The sequence below is a fragment of the Nyctereutes procyonoides genome, unplaced genomic scaffold, assembly GCF_905146905.1.
Source record: "Nyctereutes procyonoides isolate TBG_1078 unplaced genomic scaffold, NYPRO_anot_genome, whole genome shotgun sequence".
Classification (NCBI taxonomy): Eukaryota; Metazoa; Chordata; class Mammalia; order Carnivora; family Canidae; genus Nyctereutes; species Nyctereutes procyonoides.
The window spans coordinates 10,578,458-10,597,806 of NW_026575160.1; the positions used below are offsets into that span (position 1 = coordinate 10,578,458).

The window sequence follows — 19,349 nt, forward strand, 5'->3', positions numbered from 1 at the left end:
TCTAATAGGCAGGAAATTGGATGCTAGATTGCAGAATCCATAGAAAAAAAAAGTCATCAAGTTTTTTCACTTACCATATCTAACTTCAAGTTCAAGATTACTTGGTGTGATACCATTCCTTCTATAGTCATTTCAAGATTCTTTTTTTTTTAATTTTTTTAAAGATTATATTTATTTATTATGAGACACACAGGGGTGGGGGTGGGGACGGGGACAGAGACATAGGCAGAGGGAGAAGCAGGCTCCATGCAGGGAGCCTGATGTGGGACTCATACCCAGACCAGGTTCACACTCTGGACTGAAGGCAGGCACTTAACCACTGAGCCACCCAGGCATCCCTTATTTCAAGATTCTAAGGCCTAAGTCTTAATAGATTCTTTATATGGAGAAAATTTCTTTGTGGAGGGAAAATTCTTTATATGGAGAAAATTCTTTGTGGAGGGAAAATTCTTTATATGGAGAAAATTCTTTGTGGAGGGAAAAGTTTCATAGTTAAAAATTATTATAAGTTGGGATCCCTGGGTGGCGCAGCGGTTTGGCGCCTGCCTTTGGCCCAGGGCGCGATCCTGGAGACCCGGGATCGAATCCCACGTCGGGCTCCCGGTGCATGGAGCCTGCTTCTCCCTCTGCCTGTGTCTCTGCCTCTCTCTCTCACTGTGTGCCTATCATAAATAAAAAATAAAAATTAAAAAAAAATAATTTAAAAAAATTATATATAAGTTATATAAAACATAAATATAAGAGCAAGGATGAAAATAAAAATAGCCACTTTCACTGTTATTTATTTGTTAATATTTTTATTCATTGTATTCATGATTTCTTCCTTCACTGTTCCTATTCTTTGTCTTTAGACAGCTCCTCAAGGTTCTTTATCTGGTGGGGTGACCTTTATTCCTAGGTATCTTGAACCTTTGGTCTTGTGGTAGAGGGTCACTTTAGTCTTTCATTAACATTTATTACTAGATTTAGCAGTACCAGCAATGGGCTTGGAATTTGATTTTATGTTATTTATAAGCTGATTAGTTAGCCTGTTACTGTTTAATGGATGCTGGCGGGAGACATGAGACTCCTAGGTTAGAGACAGCAGACTTGATTACTCAAAGCATACCATCATGAGCATCCACATGTATGTGTCAGGTCCCCTTATTCCCTGAGTACTATGAGGATGACCCATTGGGGCCCAGATGAATGTCATACACAAAATGGGTTTGTTCTGTAGCTACGGAATGAACACAAGCTTAAGGAATCTGCCATTTTACAGCAAACAATAAGCAAACCTGGCCCTTAACTCTTGTGGGAAAACAGTATCTCATTCCTAGGGGTTGCTTGCTGGCAACATAACCTTCAGAAGTGGTGGCCCAGGTAAAAAGTGTCAGGGCCTTGCCTTCTTGGCATGTCCAGGAAGATATGTAGGAATTCAAGAGACCCATGGAGAACTCTTCTCTCCCAACAACCAAAAGGTACCCAAGGTCATCTTGTGAGCTCCAGCTATCTTCTGTCCCATAGAGAACAGCAACCTTTTTTTCCCTTCCTGACCAGTTTCAGGCACCTAGCCAAATGTAGTAACTTTTGTTTTTACCCAGTGGCAAGAAGAAGCCGAAACGCCCAGGTTGTAGTCTTAACTTCTAATTCTATAGACACATTATTCTGTTGCTTGATTGAAGCATTCTTCTTTTGGGTCGTCATATCTTTAAACGAGCAGAATCCACCTCCAGAAAGACTAATTACTGAGATCAGAAGCAAAATTTTTGTGAGTGAATCTAAGCAAAATAGTGAGGAGGCTTCTTCCATCCCTTGGTTGCCAGGCTGAGCCTAACTATATAGAAACCATTCTGTCTTTGTAAATTATGTGAAATCATATCATTTGAAAATGGATTCTACCACTTAAAAAGTCTGAAAACCACTGTTATAAGGCTTTTCCCTGAAAGGAGAAAAAAAATATATATATGTATATATACACATATGTCTATATGTGGTGTGGGGAACAGCAGGCAAAGGGGCCGGGGCTGGGAAAACATTTTTTACCTTCACCTCACCCAAAGGAAAGAAAATGAGGTATAACGAGCTCATCCCTCTCTCTCCTACAAATTTTGCTCAGTGAGAGAGAAGTTGTAATCTAATTAAGCTCGAAGTTAAGACATTGCTGTTCTATTAATGGTAGGATTACTCTTTTGAAATTCACATACTTCTGCTTAAGGTCTCCGCCTACTAAAGAGGATATGTAAAGTATGTCGTTTGATGGACTCTATAAGCTGGATTTGGGCCCAGCTATCTTTTTTTTCTCCACTATTGAACATATGAATATGCAAATTCCATAATTTAGATTATTGGGATATACGAGTGTGAGTAGATGAGGGTTACCCAGTACCCATTTATTAATAGTATTTTTTTAATGTTTTATAATTTTAAAGATTTTATTTACTTGAGAGAGCAGGCACACATGCACTAGCCAGGGTGGATGTGGGCAGTGAGAAAAGCAGACTTCCCACTGAGTAGGGAGCCAGACATGGAGCTCCATCCCAGGACCCCAGGATCATGACCTGAGCGGAAGGTAGATGCTTAACTACCTGAGCCACCCAGGCACCCCAATAATGTGTTTTATTATGTCTCACTTGGCTATTAATCTTTGTATAAACTCCCTGATGAGAATCTCAAATGGCTGGATGGTAGAATTCAGGCATCAAAGCCCCATCTCAACTCCCAGCAGAAGGTAACTGTACCAATTAGCTGTAAATTCATATTTCCAAGATTTTTTTTTTAAGATTTTTCTTTTTTTTTTTCCCCTGCACAGGGAGCATTTTGTTTTATCTTAAAGGCATCCGTTTTTGTTTTTGTTTTTAAGATTTTTATTTATTCATTCACGAGAGACAGAGAGAAAGGCAGAGACACAGGCAGAGGGAGAAGCAGGCTCCATGCAGAGAGCCCCAACGCGGGACCCGATCCTGGGTGTCTGGGATCACGCCCCAAGCCAAGGCACTCAAGCACTGAGCCACCCAGGCATCCCATGGGGATCCTTTATCAATAACTGTTCTTTTGTGTATCCTCTGTAGACCAGTTTAGAAAGGTTATTTAAGGGGCAACTGGGTGGCTCAGTTGGTTCAGTTCTGGTCATGATTCTAGGTTCCTGTGAGTCCCATATTAGGGTCCCTGTTCAGCAGGGAGTTTGCTTCTCCCTCTCTTTCTGCCCCTCCACTTTTGGTCTCTCGCTCACTTATGCTCACTTGCCATCAAATAAAATCTTTTTTTTTTTTTAAGTTTAAATTTTTTTTTACTCCAGATATCTTTTAAATGGGTAGATGATCTATTAACTCCTGATTGGAAATTTACTTCTATTTCCCATCTCAAATTTTTTTCAGCCAAGATTTCATTCATAGCTCTCCAGATTATCTGCAGTGAACAACCAAATGACAGCTTAGACTCTTAATTCTATACTAGCAACATGAAATCCCCCCAAATTTGACTCTTATGAACCCACTCATTATTAAATTTCCACACCTGTGATTTCCCTCTGAGTTAAAATTAAAGATCTTTCCAAATATGTGCTCTCCTTGGTTTCTTCACTGCTCAATCTCAGCCAGAAGGCGTTCTCTTAAGTGTTGGATAGATTTGGGGAAGCTTTCTTCCATTGGAATATATTAAGTTTAGTGCTTCCAAAGATGAATTTCTCTAATTTTAAAGTAGTTGGTGCCACGTGTTTTCAGAATGTTGTAGGATTCCTAGGACTCTTAAGATTAGCACAGCAGCATCATCATCCCCACAAATCTGAAAAGATACAAGCAAATCTCCCATCTCTATAATAAATAGTGCAGTTGTTGACACCTTACTATAAAGTCCTAACCCACATTATTGTTCTCAGACAAAAACAACAGAAACTCTGGTTTCTAGGGAACAGAAAATCTTCAAAGAAAACATAAAGATATCTTGGCTTTTTGCTTGCACAGATTGCTGCCAGTCTGTTGGCTGTCTGTAATTTGCAGACTCTAAACTCAGATGAGAGAAATCACTTAGCAAGAGGCTAATAGAGACACTTGACCATATAGGGAAGGAATTTCATCTGCTTCACTGGCATAGTCCTTGTTCTTGGAGAAATTTGCCAGGGGGATTTACTCAGCTGCCAGGTCTTCTAGAGTTTCCCTTTTTTCCCTTTTGTCTGTCCTGTGCATTTAAAGCTCAATATTTATTTCTTTTTTGAACCTTAGGTAGCCCAGTGCTGAAGTAGTTGAGTTCTGTCTAGTGACAAAGTATTTTCTTTTGCGAGAATGATCCACGTTTGTAGCAGGCAGTCGTGCAGAGCAGTTTGTGGCCTTGCATTCTCTACAGTTCTGATCCACCTTGTTATTCTGCACCCTTGTGTCCCCATTATGATCCTGTCCTATAGTGAAATTCCTTGTATCTACTAATCCTATCTCTTGGGGAGGGTCTTTTTTCCTTTCCATTTATTTCAGCTGGAGAATGACCTTTGTTCTAAAGTTTATGGTCCCTTTCGGGACTAACATGGCCTTTACAGTATACTCTCAAAACCTTGTCCTTCCTCATTATTTGAGTTTTCCAGGCCTTGGAAACTCAGTGGTAGCAGACATATTCCTTTTTGCTACCTATGTGTGTCAAAATGGGCTGTGTATCTGTCCTCTGTTTGTTCCTTTCAGGGATCCTCAGCTTAGTTGTTAACCTGTTCAAGTTGAATCCTTTCCTTTCTACATAGTATAGAGCTAACATTTTTTTTTTTTTAAGATTTATTTATTTATTCATGAGAGACTGAGAGAGGCGGAGACACAGGGAGAAGCAGGCTCACCGCAGGAGCCGGGTACGGGACTGGATCCCAGATTCCAAGGTCATGCCCTGAGCCGAAGGTAGACACTCAACTGCTGAGCCACCCAGGCATCCCAAGAGCTAACATTGTTTAGACCGGAATACCTTCCTTACTTTTTTTTTTCCTTTTGATTTGAGGCCCAAATGTTTTTCTTCTTCCTCTTAGTGCCTTTCTTACAGACACGGTCATAGTGGAAATCAAGAGGTCCATATGTTCAGGATTGATTGAGCTGCTGCCAGTCTTCACAACCCACAGTAAAGTAATTCCAATTATGGACAAGTTCAGCATCTAATTTAGGCTTGGATTATATCTGCATTACTTGGCTTCCCTTTAGTATGACCTAGTACTCTCCCTTACAGTCTTATTTCCACAGACTTCCCTGATATGTTCCACTATATATGTAGCTTTCCTGTCTTTCTACCCATATCACCTTGCAAATTACATAATGGATGAACTACTTTATAGTCGATCTTCCTTTTCAGAAACTTTACAAAGCTATTTGAATTTAATGTAATCACCTGTTACAACTGTCCCAATTTTTAAGGGCAGTCCTCTGATTATGTGTTTGATATCTTACCTTTGGCTTTAAGAGAGCTCTTAACAAAAATTTCTTCAATCCAGGCTTTTTCTGAGAGAACTGTTTTAGTCTACTGCTGAACTTTACTTTTCTCCCTCCATGTGTCTTTTTGGCTTATATGTCACCCTACTTGAATAAATAACAGTAAAAGTAACTTTTTTTTTCTTAGTCCCGTCTTTTAAAGAGCATTTATACCGAACTGTATCTTCTTTCCTTTTTAAAGCTGTTTGACCTAACTTGTCATGTTTTCCTTAAAGAAAAAAATTCCCCTTTTCCTCTATTAATCTTATGTCTAACTTTGTTTTTCTTTCACTTTCTCACTTGCCTTATTGTGATTATATATGTGTATATCCACTGCTGTTTTTCTGAGCAAATAAGATTGCTAAGGGCTTTTTAATTTTTTTCTTAGCTTTTGAGTTTATTATGGCTTTGTTGAGGCTTTCCTAGTATCTCAATCCAAGAAGATGATTTACCCCCATATAATAAGGGCTGCATTTCCCTTTATTTTTTCAGTGATTTAAATCCACCACCCAACTATAGTTGAATCTACAGTCTACTCAGGGATTTATACCCAGGGCCAGCTTGAAATCACGCTGGGCAGGATTGATTGCAGAACCTTGTTGACAAGCTACTTAAATCCAAAGGTTAGTCATTCCTCAGTCCTCTTCTTGGGATCTGATGAAGAATAGAATTTGGGAATAGAATTAGATGATTGCATGCTTCCTAGTAACGCCAACACATATTATTAAAAGTTAGAACCTCTTACAGTGCTGTAGGGCTTACATGGAGTCTACTGCCTTTTGCAGTTTTACCTGGCAAACATGTAAAGACAGCAGAAGGTCATTCTACCAACACTTGCCTCAAATGCTTGCCTGTTTTGAAGTGAAATCTTTCCTAACCAAAGAACTGTTCCTGAAGAAATCCCTAATATTTGCAGGCACTAAAGTATCACCAAAGTTTCTTTACTGCGTTGAATATGGGTTTCAGCAGCTCTCTTCCACTGTTGGTTCCAAACCTTTGAGATGAGTTATGTCTACTTTGGGGCAGACTTATAAAAGAAAATCTACCAGAAGGCCTGGCAGTGTGTGGTCAGTGACCTTTCCTTTACTCTTGTTCATCATATAGACCGTCTTCCACAAGTGACAGTGGAGAAAAGGACTGAACTTTCCTTTCCAGTACTTAACTTGCCCAGAGGAAGAGCAACTACATTATGAAAGAGAAATCTAATGTTTCCCCTCAGTGGGTAACAGTTATACTAATGCCATTTTTCAATTATCCATTCTCACATCACATTTTTTAAATTAATAGACTTTGCTTTTTAGAGTAGTTTTATGTTTACCAAAAAATTGAGCAAAAAGTACTGAGTCCCCATTTTCCCTCTCCCCCTCCCAGTTTTCCCTATGTTAACTACTTGCTAACATAGCCATGATACATTTGTTAAAATTTTTGAGCCAGTATTGTTACATTATTATGAACTGTGGTCCACATTATGGTTTATTTTTTGTATTGTACATTCTGTGGATGTTGACAAATGTATAGTGACATGTATCCACTGTTACAGTATCCTAGGAAATAGTTTCACTGACCTAAACATTGCATGGGCTCCACCCTCTTGACACATTTTTGAAATAGTATCTTTATCATCTATCAAATTCCTACTTAAGGTAGCTCCCTCACATTTTTTAGGTTTATTTCTCAATATTTAATTATTTTGTTGCTGCTATGCTGGGTTGTTTATCCCCCATTCATGTTTCTTTATGGCTTACTGCTCACATATAAGTTAGCTGATTGCTTTTTCATATTTATCTTATTTATGCCTAGCCATCTTACTGACTTTTTATTTAATTCTACGAATGTTAAATTTATCTTTACTTTCTTACCAATTTTGTTACCTAAAAACCCAGTTTCAGCTGCTCATTGCTCAAAAAGCTGATACTGAAGAGACAAATTTTGATTGGAAAGGATTATGAGCTTTATTCAGGAGGCTGGCCACCTGGGGAGAAGGCAGACTTTTGTCTAAAAACCAACACTGAGGTTTTTGCCTGGCCCAAAGATTTTTAAAGGAATTTTAGGGCAGTTAATCAGTAAAAGGGAAGCACAGTGATCTATAACACTTCTTGGTTGCGTTTAGACTCAGTGGTACCAGCTACAGACATTATGGCAGTGTTTGAGATTGTGTATTGGTGCCCCAGAGTGAGGGGTAGGGGGGATTGTACAAGAGGGTTTGGTTCCCATACAAAGAAAGGTTCAGTTAATCACAAGGGCTAAAGGTGCTTGCTAACTCTTAAAGACTGGTAAATTGGCCAGAGTGGCTGAGGCAGAGGCTTCAGTTTGGCTAAAATTTCCAGAATAATAATTGAATAATAGTAATGATAGCATATGTTTCTCTGTTTCAGACTTAAATGAAAATGCCTCTTCTGTGTCACCATAAATGTGATGTTTGCTCTTGAGTCAAATCACCTTCAGCATACATATACATCGTTTTCTTTGTTAAAGAGTATAAAAGGAAGTGAATTTTTCATTGTGCCATCTATTGAAGTTTTTCTACATAAAGTTTTAACCTGTCAGTATGCTGAATTACATTAAAGGATTATTGTTCTTGAACCTTCCTTGCATTCCTAGAATATTTGACTAATAACCCTGCTGAATTCACTTTGCAAATATTTGACAGATCTATAAGTAAGTTCCTAAAACAAGAAAAAAGTACAAAAGTGCAAAGAAAATGTGACCAAAATAGCACCTGGTAGTTAAAGAAAAAAGAAGACAAGGAACCATAATAAATAGTGTAAAAGAAGATGGCCTATGTATGATGAAACATAAGTCATCAGTAATAAATAGATCCTTCGATTTAAATCCAACTAAAAGGTATTTTAGATGGTGAGAATTTCAGATTAAGTCACAAATCTGTGCGCAATTTTAAGAGACTAAAATTCAAATGCTAAAAATATTAAAGATGTAACAGAATAGGGGGATATAAACAAATTGCAAGGTTTTCTTTTCCTTTATCCAGTAAACATGTACAAAAGGTAGTTTTGTTTGTTTCTTTTCAATTCACATAGGACTTGTTACCTTTCATATTCTCCAATGTAACCCAGATCTCTGTCTCTTCCCATTTTCTGTCTATAGATACACTCTTCCTGAGAAGAGTCTCTTCTCTTTAAATCAATCCCATTTCTTGTTGAAACCTGTTAATCTAGTGTAGCACAGTCAGATGTACTGTTTGGATACAAAAAGTACCTCCCGTTCCTTCCACAACGTTAATATCTAGCTGGAGACTATTCTTAAGAACTAAATTGCTGTGCAGAGATCTCTCTGATTTCTTTCTTTAACTTACTGAAGTGCCTATGTATTCATGCAACTAAAATTCCCTGTTGCTGAATATATATTTTGGCAAGGTTTTTTGCTACATTTCAGAATAGTTATACATCTTTCGGAACTTCTGTCAGCAGCCATAGACTCCTCCCTTACCTAATTTGCTTATTTGCTTGTTCTGTCGGAATTCTTTTTCTCACTCCTTTCCTTCTTTTCCTTCCACCTTTTTCTTTCTTTCTTCCCCCTTAGCAACTAGATCCACTTGTTTTGGTGGTAACCAAATAGTTGACTTGGTTTTGCTACCTGTTATTTTGGGTGTGGTATGTGGCAAAATCACCTGAGAACTATGCCTACCTACTCTACCTCTCCCGCCAAGTCAAAGGAAATAAAAAATTAAAAATTCAAGACACTACTCAGATAATAATGGCTTAAGCTATAAGTAATCTGCATGTAATATCTAAGCAATAGGCCCTAGGCCTTATAGAAAAATCTTGACATAGCTGAAAAAGTAAAATTTTTATTCATCTTTTGGCCCATTATAAAATAAAAAATAAAGCCTGTTTCCTTTGTTGTTCTGAGCATTACCATCTCATTTGGATTTTTATTTGTGGAGTTATAAAGTAGAATGTAATGACTTACCTATCTGAAATTATATTAATAGTTTTAGTAAATACTTAACATTTACAAAATGCCATATCCTCTGAGCTACTAAGCCAATATTTAGATTTGTGATATTTTTTTTTTTTTACTCTGAAAATACTGTCTCACATTCCCAATGTTATAAGGAGTGCCTAACCTGTTGCAAGCTCCAAATTTTCTCTGAGACTGTCCTGTTCGTTATACCTGCCTTCTTTCGGCAACCTAGAGTGACAGATACCATTTTGGCCTTGGACAGAAATAACAATTTAAAAGTGGTTGCTATCCAGCTCCTACCAGACGTGCATTTGAGAGAAGTGTTACTTAAGGAAAGAGTAACACTTGGATTGTGTTTGAATGGTCACTTGGTTTGTCCACTCTGTGCATTCAGAGTTGTTCTTGTTTCAAATTAGATCTGTGTAGGCTACTCTCTTGGGAAATACAGTGTGCACTCTGTATCCTATCAAGAATAGATAATTTTTTAAAAATCCAGATTGCTATGTTTGAAAAACCATCAAGGGCATTGCTCTTATGTCATTTAATGTCCCTGTAAAAATCTCACCATGAGAAATACCTTAGAATTTGTGTCAGGAAAAAAAAAATGGTTTCCTTAAGGGATTAGTAGATTACTTCTCAGATTATTTTCCCCTGTTTATACTGCTCAATGCCATTTTGATACAGCAAATCATGATAGCAACTCTGTAAGTCCTTCTTAAATGGGTCTTATGAACCAAGTCTGTGCTGGACAAAGACTGGATTTGAATAGAAAATAGAAATAAACCATTTGGCAAGTGCTGATTTTGTGTATTTGCTAAGCCACGCCCAGTAAACCCGTTTTAATTTCATTTATATCTCTCTTGACTAGAAAACGTTGTGTGATGTAATCCTTATGGTCCAGGAAAGAAAGATACCTGCTCATCGAGTTGTCCTTGCAGCAGCCAGTCATTTTTTTAACTTAATGTTCACAAGTAAGTATCTTAAAGTAAAACATAGTATTTTTCCCATCAGAATGAAGTAGAGTCTAAATGAAAATATCTTCCTCGTTTTTAAAGCTCTTTAGAAATTAAGGCCATAAAACAATTAAGAGATTGAAAAGTGGTTATGATGAGGATTGAGCAAAAGAAAAATATCCTTTCATTAGCCCTGCAGGCCCAGGCCCTTTATGGATGAAGATACAGTTTCTATTTGAATGCCCAGTTTTCTTCTTAACCTCAGGTGGAAAGGCAAAGAAGAAAATAAATGTTAGAATAATTTATCAGTAAATTGAATAAAAATGAAATATGAGGTATAGCATACCATACTAGAAAGAACTCTAGATTTAGAGTTTGAGAACTGGGTCCAAGTCCTGGTTCCTCTGCTTAGTACTGTTTTATGAGCTTGATCATATTATGTAATATATCTGCCTCAAATTTTCTCTTTGCTCTGGCTACCTATGAGGTTTTTGGTAAAGAACGAGAGCTTTGCTAGCTATAGCTTACTATATTTATATATAAGTGTCGTCCTTGTAGATTTTTGCTGGCTATGTCAGATGTAGTTTTTCTCATAGCAATTTAGAAGAGTGCTACTAAATTATTATAGGACTTGGGGAAATACTAATCTAGTTTTATGCATATGTTTACATGGCCCTTTTTTATTTTTTTTAAAGAAGTACACTAATTCACTAATTTCTAAGCTTATTTTAAGGCACATAAATGTTGAGAATCAATATACATTTATTGTAGGAATGTTGGGCCTTCTGGTATTTTTTTTTTCTCAGATCTCTGCCTATTACTCTTTTCTGTACTTAACATGGCCTGGAATGATCTAGTCCTCAGTTAAACTGGTGATAGTACTCATGCCATTTATATTTCTTCTCTTCATTTTAGCTAACATGCTTGAATCAAAGTCCTTTGAAGTTGAACTCAAAGATGCTGAACCTGACATTATCGAACAGCTTGTGGAATTTGCTTATACTGCTAGGTAAGTTAAGAAGGATCATTTCTGTTGTAGAGAGGTAAGATTGGGATCTACTGTGCAGAGAGCATTGTGGTGACACATTGATATGCTCCAAATTCTTCAACATGAAAAACTACAAGAACAGGGATGTTTGAGGAACTTAACACTATACTGATGCAAGGACTGAAAAGCTTAATTTTCTGTTTAATTTCAGGGGTTAGTAGGATACGTTTTATAATAGCATTATTAAAATAATAAAAAAGAATTGTAGGAAATTAATATTCACTTTAACTTCTTTGCAGAATTTCTGTGAATAGCAACAACGTTCAGTCTTTGTTAGATGCAGCAAACCAGTACCAGATTGAACCTGTGAAGAAAATGTGTGTTGATTTTTTGAAAGAACAAGTTGATGCTTCAAATTGTCTTGGTAAGAAATCAGATTCCTATTTAAAATAAAAACAAAACCAAAAACAAAACCAAATTTTAATGTGTATTTTAATTTTAAAAGGTGTGGTTATTATAAGCATCCTCATTTAATTTCAAAGACACTGTCCACTAGAAAATACACTCAAAATAAATTTTAAGAGATGCTTGGGGGGATACCTATTAACCTGGGCAGCAACAAGCCCATTAAATATTGTGTTAACATTTTCCAAAATATAAAATAGCTTTAATAATGAGTTTTTGTGTATCTAGAATGAAGAGTAAGGATTGCATCTGGTGGTGGTATGATATATGATATCATTAATATGAATGTTCACCTTTGTTGAGGCACTTAAGATTGCTGCAGTCTGACTTGGATAAGAACTGAGGTTGTTTATATTGCCTGAGGTCTAATAGCTAGTATGTGGAGGTGCTGAGGTTGGAATTCAGGTAATCTTGTTCTTAACTACTACATTATGTTGCCTCTCCACATTGTCAGATGTGCTAACTGTTGTATACTAGAAGACTTAAAAATCCTAGAATATAAGATACTAATTCAGGGACTGCTATAGGGGGTGCCTGGGTGGGTCAGTCAAGCATCTGTTGATTTCAGCTCAGGTCATGATCTTGGGGTCTTCAGATGGAGCCCCATGTTAGGCTGTGCACTCAGCACGGAGTCTGCTTGCCCCTCTCCCTCTGCTGCCCCCTCCTCATGCATTCCCCTCCCAAATAAATAAATACATACATACATACATACAATCTTTAGAAAGACCAGTCTCTAATCTCACCTGTGCAACAGGAACATTCTGGAATGAGTCCCTCTATTTCTCTGGACCATAGTCTCAGGCTCCATTTATCAATAAGATTTATGTTTCTGAGATTTTACTTATTTCCCCTTATATAAATAAATATTCTCACAAAATTTGTTGTAAAGAGAGAATTCAAAGAAGTTTTTGGAAGATGATGACTTTAAGTATTTTTCCCTAATTCCCTAGCACTCTAAATTTCTAACCAGGTGATTCAACTAAAAGAAAAACAGCCAGAGTAGGGAGTGGATGTGGTGGTACAAACCATACTGTGGAGCCTAGAGCATGTTTGTGCTAACCATGTCTTAGGCTTTGGGCTTCTGAGGAGACCATTTAGGAATTTTACTTCTGGATGCCTTCTGTCATTGTTTTCAAAGCTGAGAGGAAAGAGCTTAACAGCTTAGAAGGGAGCCTGATTCTCTGACTGAGCCTGGGGCAAAGATAGTGGCCCAGCCCGTTGAGCCAACTGCACTCTCAGTACTCAAGGGAACTGATTAAGCCTGCTTTCTATTTAGCCCTGAGCATGGCTCTCCCTGAACTGATCAGAGAACTCTTTTTACCACTTGTCAATTCTCTGTTGCTTAGAAGATCCCAACAAGCTGGCTTCCTTGAATGCTAAAGGAGCCCATGGTACTTGATGGAATTGGGCAAAGATCATACTAGATTAAAGGAAACCCAGTAGTTTGAGAGACAGAATATCAAGCTAAACAGCTTGAAATGAATGTCTCCTGTAGACAGATTACTGTAAGAAATGGAGAACTTTTTTTTTTAAGATTTTATTTATTTATTCATGAGACACACACACACACAAAGAGAGAGAGAGAGAGAGAGGAGGCAGAGACATAGGCAGAGGGAGAAGCAGGCTCCATGCAGGGAACCTGACGTGGGACCAGGTCTCTAGGATCACGCCCTGGGCCGAAGGCAGGCACTTAACCGCTGAGCCACCCAGGGATTCCCCAGAAATGGAGAACTTAAAATGCATATGAATAGGGTGGAGAGGAGGGTGTGATTTTCCATGAAGTTCAACTGCATTGAAAAGTAGAATGGATACTCCTAAAAATCAAACTTAAAGAAGATTAAACAGAGAAAACTGCTTCATAATAACAAAACAAAAATGCAGAGAAGTGGAGATCATTAGTGAAAGCATGAAAGACACGGATATGAAGTAGGAAGTCCAGAAGGAACAGATGAAGGAAAAGCAATATCAAAATAATAAAACTTATTTGAGCTTAAAAAAAAAAACTTTACCTTTCACAGTAAATTATGCTAATATAGACCTGATGAAGTAAGAGACTCCTCTCCTAGATATATCCTAGTGATATTTTTTTGCCTCCAAAATCGAGAGAACTTCTGTTTGGAGTGATAAAAATACTCTGGCACTAGATAGTGATGGTGGTGGCACAACATGGTGAATGAACTAAATGTCACTAATGGTAAGTTTTATGTTGCAAGTGTTTTACTATAATCTTTTTTTTAATATTTGTTTATTCATGAGAGACACAGAGAAAGAGGCAGAGTTAGAGGGAGAAGCGGGCTCCCGGTGGGAACCCTGATACGGTACTTGATCCCAGGACCTGGGATCACACCCTGAGTCAAAGGCAGACACTCAACCACTGAGCCACCCAAGTGGCCCAGTTTTACCATACTTTATAAAAAATTAATATAAAAAGAATTTATAAGCTTTTAGAGAGAAAGGGTATGGGGGTATGGTAGGTTAGCCAGAAATTGGCCACCAGTTCTTTCCATCCCTATATGTATAATCATTTATGTATGTGACTTTGTAGCTCCTCCATCAAGAGGTGGAGCCTTTTTTTCCCCTTGTAGTCTAGGCTGGCCATGTAGCAAATGTGACATGAGCAAAGGCCTTAAAAATGATTGTGCATTGGGGCTTGCCCTTCTTTGCTGCCAGGGGCTCTTCTGCCATCATGAACAGATTAGAGGCCATTTGAGGCACAGAAGAGCTATACTAACTGATGTCTGTACCAATCACCTTTTCTATTACCAGATAAGTAAATGAGGCCATCCAGTTCCCAACTGAGCAACCAGCTAACTACAGATGAAACAGCCCAGATCAAAAGAACTACCCACTTGACTCATAGAATTGCAAGAAATAATACATTTTTGTTACATTGAGCCACCAAGTTCTGGGGTGGGTTTTCCTATAGCAATAGATAAGTAATATAAAAGTTTATTTAGACAAGAAAGAGAATCAGAATGATGTTACTTTTTTATCTGCAGCATGAAGTTATAAGATAATAGCATAAGATGCAAATGGTGGAGGTAGAAAAAAAGAATTACATTTTAAAACATCATTCATTTGAGACATTGCAAAGACAGTTTATAATCCACCTATAGCCTTCTATGAAAAGTATTAGGGGAAGTACTACAGCAAAGAAAGGTAATAAAGATCTCAAGATAGGGATATGCTGGTCAACTTCCCTAGTTAAAAGCAAAATAAACTGACTGACTTACACAGAAAAGGAATTTAGTGAACGCTTTTGAGTTACTTATAGAATTGCCTAGAGGGACACCCAGCTGGCTTAATCGGTGGAGCATGTGAATCTTGATCTCGGGGTTATGAATTTGAGCCCCATGTGTGGCATGGAGTTCACTTAAAAAATTAAACATACACAAAAGAATCGCCTAGAAATCTCAAAAATAAAGCTTAGAAGAAGTATAAGGATTTGAACAACACAGACTTGTTTAGGTAGATATCATGGAATTTTTTACCCAGTAATCAAAGAATACAAATAGTTCTTGGATACCCTTGGAGTGTTTACAAATACTTCAGCCACAGAAAATCTGGAGCACCTCAAAGAGAAGAGACACAGGCTACATCTGCTTATTACAGTGCAATAAAGCTGAACTAACGTCAAAAGGAAAGCTATTTCCTCCTACTCCATCCAGAATACTCAGATACTTAAGAACTATTTAGAAAGTTTTTTTTTTTATTTTTTATTTTTTAGGAAGGTATTTTTAAAGAAGTATTAAAACTGAACTTACAGGCTATATAGAAATATATGACAAGCACAGAATAAATCAAAACCTTTGGAATGTGACTGAAGTATTTCTTAAAAGGAAAGTTTATAAATGCAATCTGTCAAGAGAAAAAAATAACAATAAAAATTTCCTTATCAGGCATAATCAGAACAATAGTTGGCTAATTTAAAATGTCACTAAGCAGTGCACCTGGTCAGTTGTTTGGGCAGCTGACTGTTGATTTCAGCTCAGATCATGACCTCAGGGTTGTGAGATCGAGCCCCATCTGGGACACCACACTCCGTAAAGACTGTATTTGGGATTCTCTCTCCCTCTCCCTCTATCCTTACCCTGTTCGCCATCTCTAAATGAATGAATGAATGAATGAATGAATGAATACCTACCTACCTACCTACCTACCACATACATATCTTTAAAAAAAATTAAAATGTTGTTAGGGATGCCTGAGTGGCTGTGTCAGTTAAGTGTCCAATGCTTAATCTCAGCTCAGGTCTTGATCTCAGGGTCATGAGTTCAATCCCTATGGAGCCTCCATACATATAATCCATAAAATGCCATTAAAACAGTGAGTGATTATTCTTTGCTATGAAGGTGTTACTTTAACGTAATGTGTATACTTATGTATTAACGTTATTATGTTAATACTTATGTATACATATTACATTCCAGTCTTTGAGGCCATACCTATTATTTCAATACTTATCTATGTTTGTTTTTCATAAATCACACTAGTGATATATATTTAATCACTAATTTTTTTAGTTTTATTTAATTTTTAGTTTCCTTGATATGAATTGAGAATTTAGTGAGAGAGTCTGAGTATAGAATCCCCCTAGAGGGGTGCCTGGGTGTCTGACTTTGGCTTGCGTCATGATCTCACGGTCCCAGGATTGAGTCCCATTTTAGGCTCCCTGCTCAACGGGGAGTCTGCTTATCCCTCTCCCTGCTTGTCCCTCAACTCATTCTCTTTCACTCTCTCTCAAAATCTTAAAAAAAAAAAAAAGGAATCCTCCTAGAATTGCGCAATATTTTCAGATCTTCTTACTTATCTTCATCATTCCTAATTTGAGCTTTTCTCAAGTCTGTCTGAAACCTTAAGATTAGTTTTCATAGGAGTAACTACTTTCTTTTCACATTCATGTTTTATTGATTTGCATGGTATTTATTTGGGTTGTATAATGACAACACATTCAATTGCCATAAATTAGTTAGTAAACAAATACTGATTCTTTGTGAAAATACCATCTTGTTGCTAATAGCATAAGTATACAGATATAGCAGACTGCTCACCATGAGCATCTAGCATGCCATGGCATTGACTAGTATTCGAAAATGCCTAGTGATTTGACAAGTTCGTTGGCAGGCATCAGTTATGAGAACCTCTATGGTATAAATCTGAAAACATCAAAACTTATACCTGAAGACAACATGAGTTGAAACATGGAAAATCAAAGATAATGAACTGAAAAAAATTCGACTTATGACTTTGAAGGGAGGCCTGTGAAAGGATCACACACAATTATCAGTGACTTTATTTAGATAGAAAGATTGGCAAACTTTTTCTGTAAAAGACCAGATAGTAAATATTTTAGACTCTATGCCATGCACATGTCACATGTGGTCCTTGTCACTATTCCTCCTTTTCCCTTTCCCTCTGCCTCACTTTTTTTTTTTTTATGACCCTTTAGTAATATGAAAACTATCTTTAGCTGCTGACCCCTATAGCTGGCTGTGGGCTGGATTTGGTTCATTGACAGCGCTTTTCAGATTCCTTAATATTAACAACTAATTGAGGGGACACTCCCTTCTCAAACAAAAAATGAAATAGCTAGGAAAAGGCTGAATGGAAAATGTGTAAGTGTTTATATAAAGAAAGCTGTGTAGGGAGGTAGGTGGGGGGATGGGGTAATTGGGTGATGGGCATTTTTTTTTTTAAGGAGGGCACTTGCAGTAATGAGCACTGGGTGTTATATTTAACTGGTGAATCACTAAATTCTACCTTGAAACTAGTAATACAGTATATGTCATTTAAATTGAATTCAAATAAAAACTTGTAAAAAAAAAAAAAAAAGAATGCTGTATAGGGGCACCTGGGTGGCTCAGTCACTTAAGTGTCCTCCTCTGAATTTTGGCTCAGGTCATGATCTCAGGTCATGGGATCAAGCCCCACTTTGGGCTCTGTGCTCATTGGAGAGTCTCCTCAAGATTTTCTCCCTCTGCCCATCCCCTGCTCGTGCTCCCTTTCTTTCTTTAAAAATAAATCCTAAAAAAGCTGTGTAATTACATTGAACATCATAAAAAATCTGAATAAATGGAGATCCATGCCATGTTCCTAAGACTAGCTCCTCCATGTTGTGGAACAATCAGCTGTCCCTAAAGTAGTCCAGAAATTGGGTGCAATCCTAATTAAAATCATATCAGGATTTTTTACAGTAGAATGTTATAAGCTTATTTTAAAATTTATTTTCAAGAGAAAATGTTTAACAGTTAAGAAAAATGAAAAAATATTGAAGGGACTTTTCCTACAAAGTAACAAAATCAGCCATACTTAACTCAGTATACTATTGAAATAAGAATAAACGAATCAGTAGAACAGAAAAGGATCCAAATTTATGAAATTCATTCAGCCTCACTTTCCCAGAGTCATACTTTTTCTTCAGTGTATGTTTGGGGGCTTTTTAAAGTGATTTTCTATTCATTTATTTTCTTCTGTATTTAGGTATAAGTGTGTTAGCTGAGTGTCTGGATTGTCCTGAATTGAAAGCAACTGCAGATGACTTTATCCATCAGCATTTTACTGAAGTTTATAAAACTGATGAATTTCTGCAACTTGATGTCAAGCGAGTTACACATCTTCTCAACCAGGACACTCTGACTGTGAGAGCAGAGGATCAGGTGACTAAATTGTCTTCTCATGTTTTTCTTAGTAAAAATATCCTTATTGATTTCTTAGGTTTCATGTTTGGATACCTGACAAGGGAAAGAATCATATTAGGAGGGTATGTGTTCTTTACATTAAACAGAATATTCCAAAATCTCTTACATAGGAAAAGTAACTCTCCGGTGCTTTTAAGGGCTTTCTATTTGAGAGATAGGCCATTTGATAGAAATAAAACTATTGGATACCATGATAGGAAGAACAGTGCTTCCCCTCCAAGGATGTCCACATCCTAATCCCCAGAACCTATGAGTGTGTTACCTTACATGGCTACTGGGAATTTGCAGATGTGGTTAAGGTAAAGATCTTTGAGATGAGATTATCCAGGTGGGCCCAGTGTAATCATGAGGGTCCTTAAATGTGGAAGAGGGAGGTAGAAGAGTCAGTGTCAAGAGTGGGGAAGAGTCAGCGATTGCTGGCTTTGAAGACGGAGGAAGAGGCCACAAGCCAGGGAATGCAGGCAGCTGTTAGAGTCTGGAAAAGACAAGGAAATACTTTCTCCTCTAGAGCCTTCAGGCAGCCCTGCTGACACATTGATTTTAACCCAGTGTGAGCCATTTTGGACTCAATCTCCAGAACTGTCAAATAAACTGCTAGAGGTATAATAAGCTGGCACAGGCATCTGGGAGCTAGTTGGACTAACACAGACACTCTGACATTCAGTTAATTCCTATTTGCAGTCCCACATCCTTCTCTGTATTTTAAACCAATAAATTTGTGATAATTTGTTATATCAGCAATAGAAAACTAATAGAGGTTCTGTAAGATCATATGGTTTGAGTTACTTTTGTTCTAAAGATAAGAGATTTGCACTGAGCCATTTTTGTTTGGTCTTCTTAATGGCGCAGAGTCATAAGTTATATTTGTTGACAGGTTGAATCTGGAGGCAAAAAACAAAAATCGCCTCAGTTC

General features: G+C 37.4%; 1 protein-coding gene across 4 annotated transcripts in view; it reads left to right on the forward strand.

Annotated features, from left to right (window-relative positions):
* The window catches only part of KLHL7 (kelch like family member 7), a 66,076-nt gene that overhangs the window by 11,517 nt on the left and 35,210 nt on the right, over positions 1–19,349 (forward strand). For 2 of the 4 annotated variants that reach the window (XM_055314832.1, XM_055314829.1), the window contains exons 2-5: positions 10,201–10,303; positions 11,201–11,294; positions 11,573–11,697; positions 18,219–18,394. In XM_055314832.1, coding sequence (XP_055170807.1) covers positions 10,225–10,303; positions 11,201–11,294; positions 11,573–11,697; positions 18,219–18,394 — 474 coding nt within the window. In that variant the 5' untranslated portion in view covers positions 10,201–10,224. Of the gene's footprint in view, positions 1–5,900; positions 6,032–7,783; positions 8,067–10,200; positions 10,304–11,200; positions 11,295–11,572; positions 11,698–18,218; positions 18,395–19,349 lie in introns of all 4 variants that reach the window. The other 2 variants (XM_055314830.1, XM_055314831.1) reach the window with 2 other exon arrangements.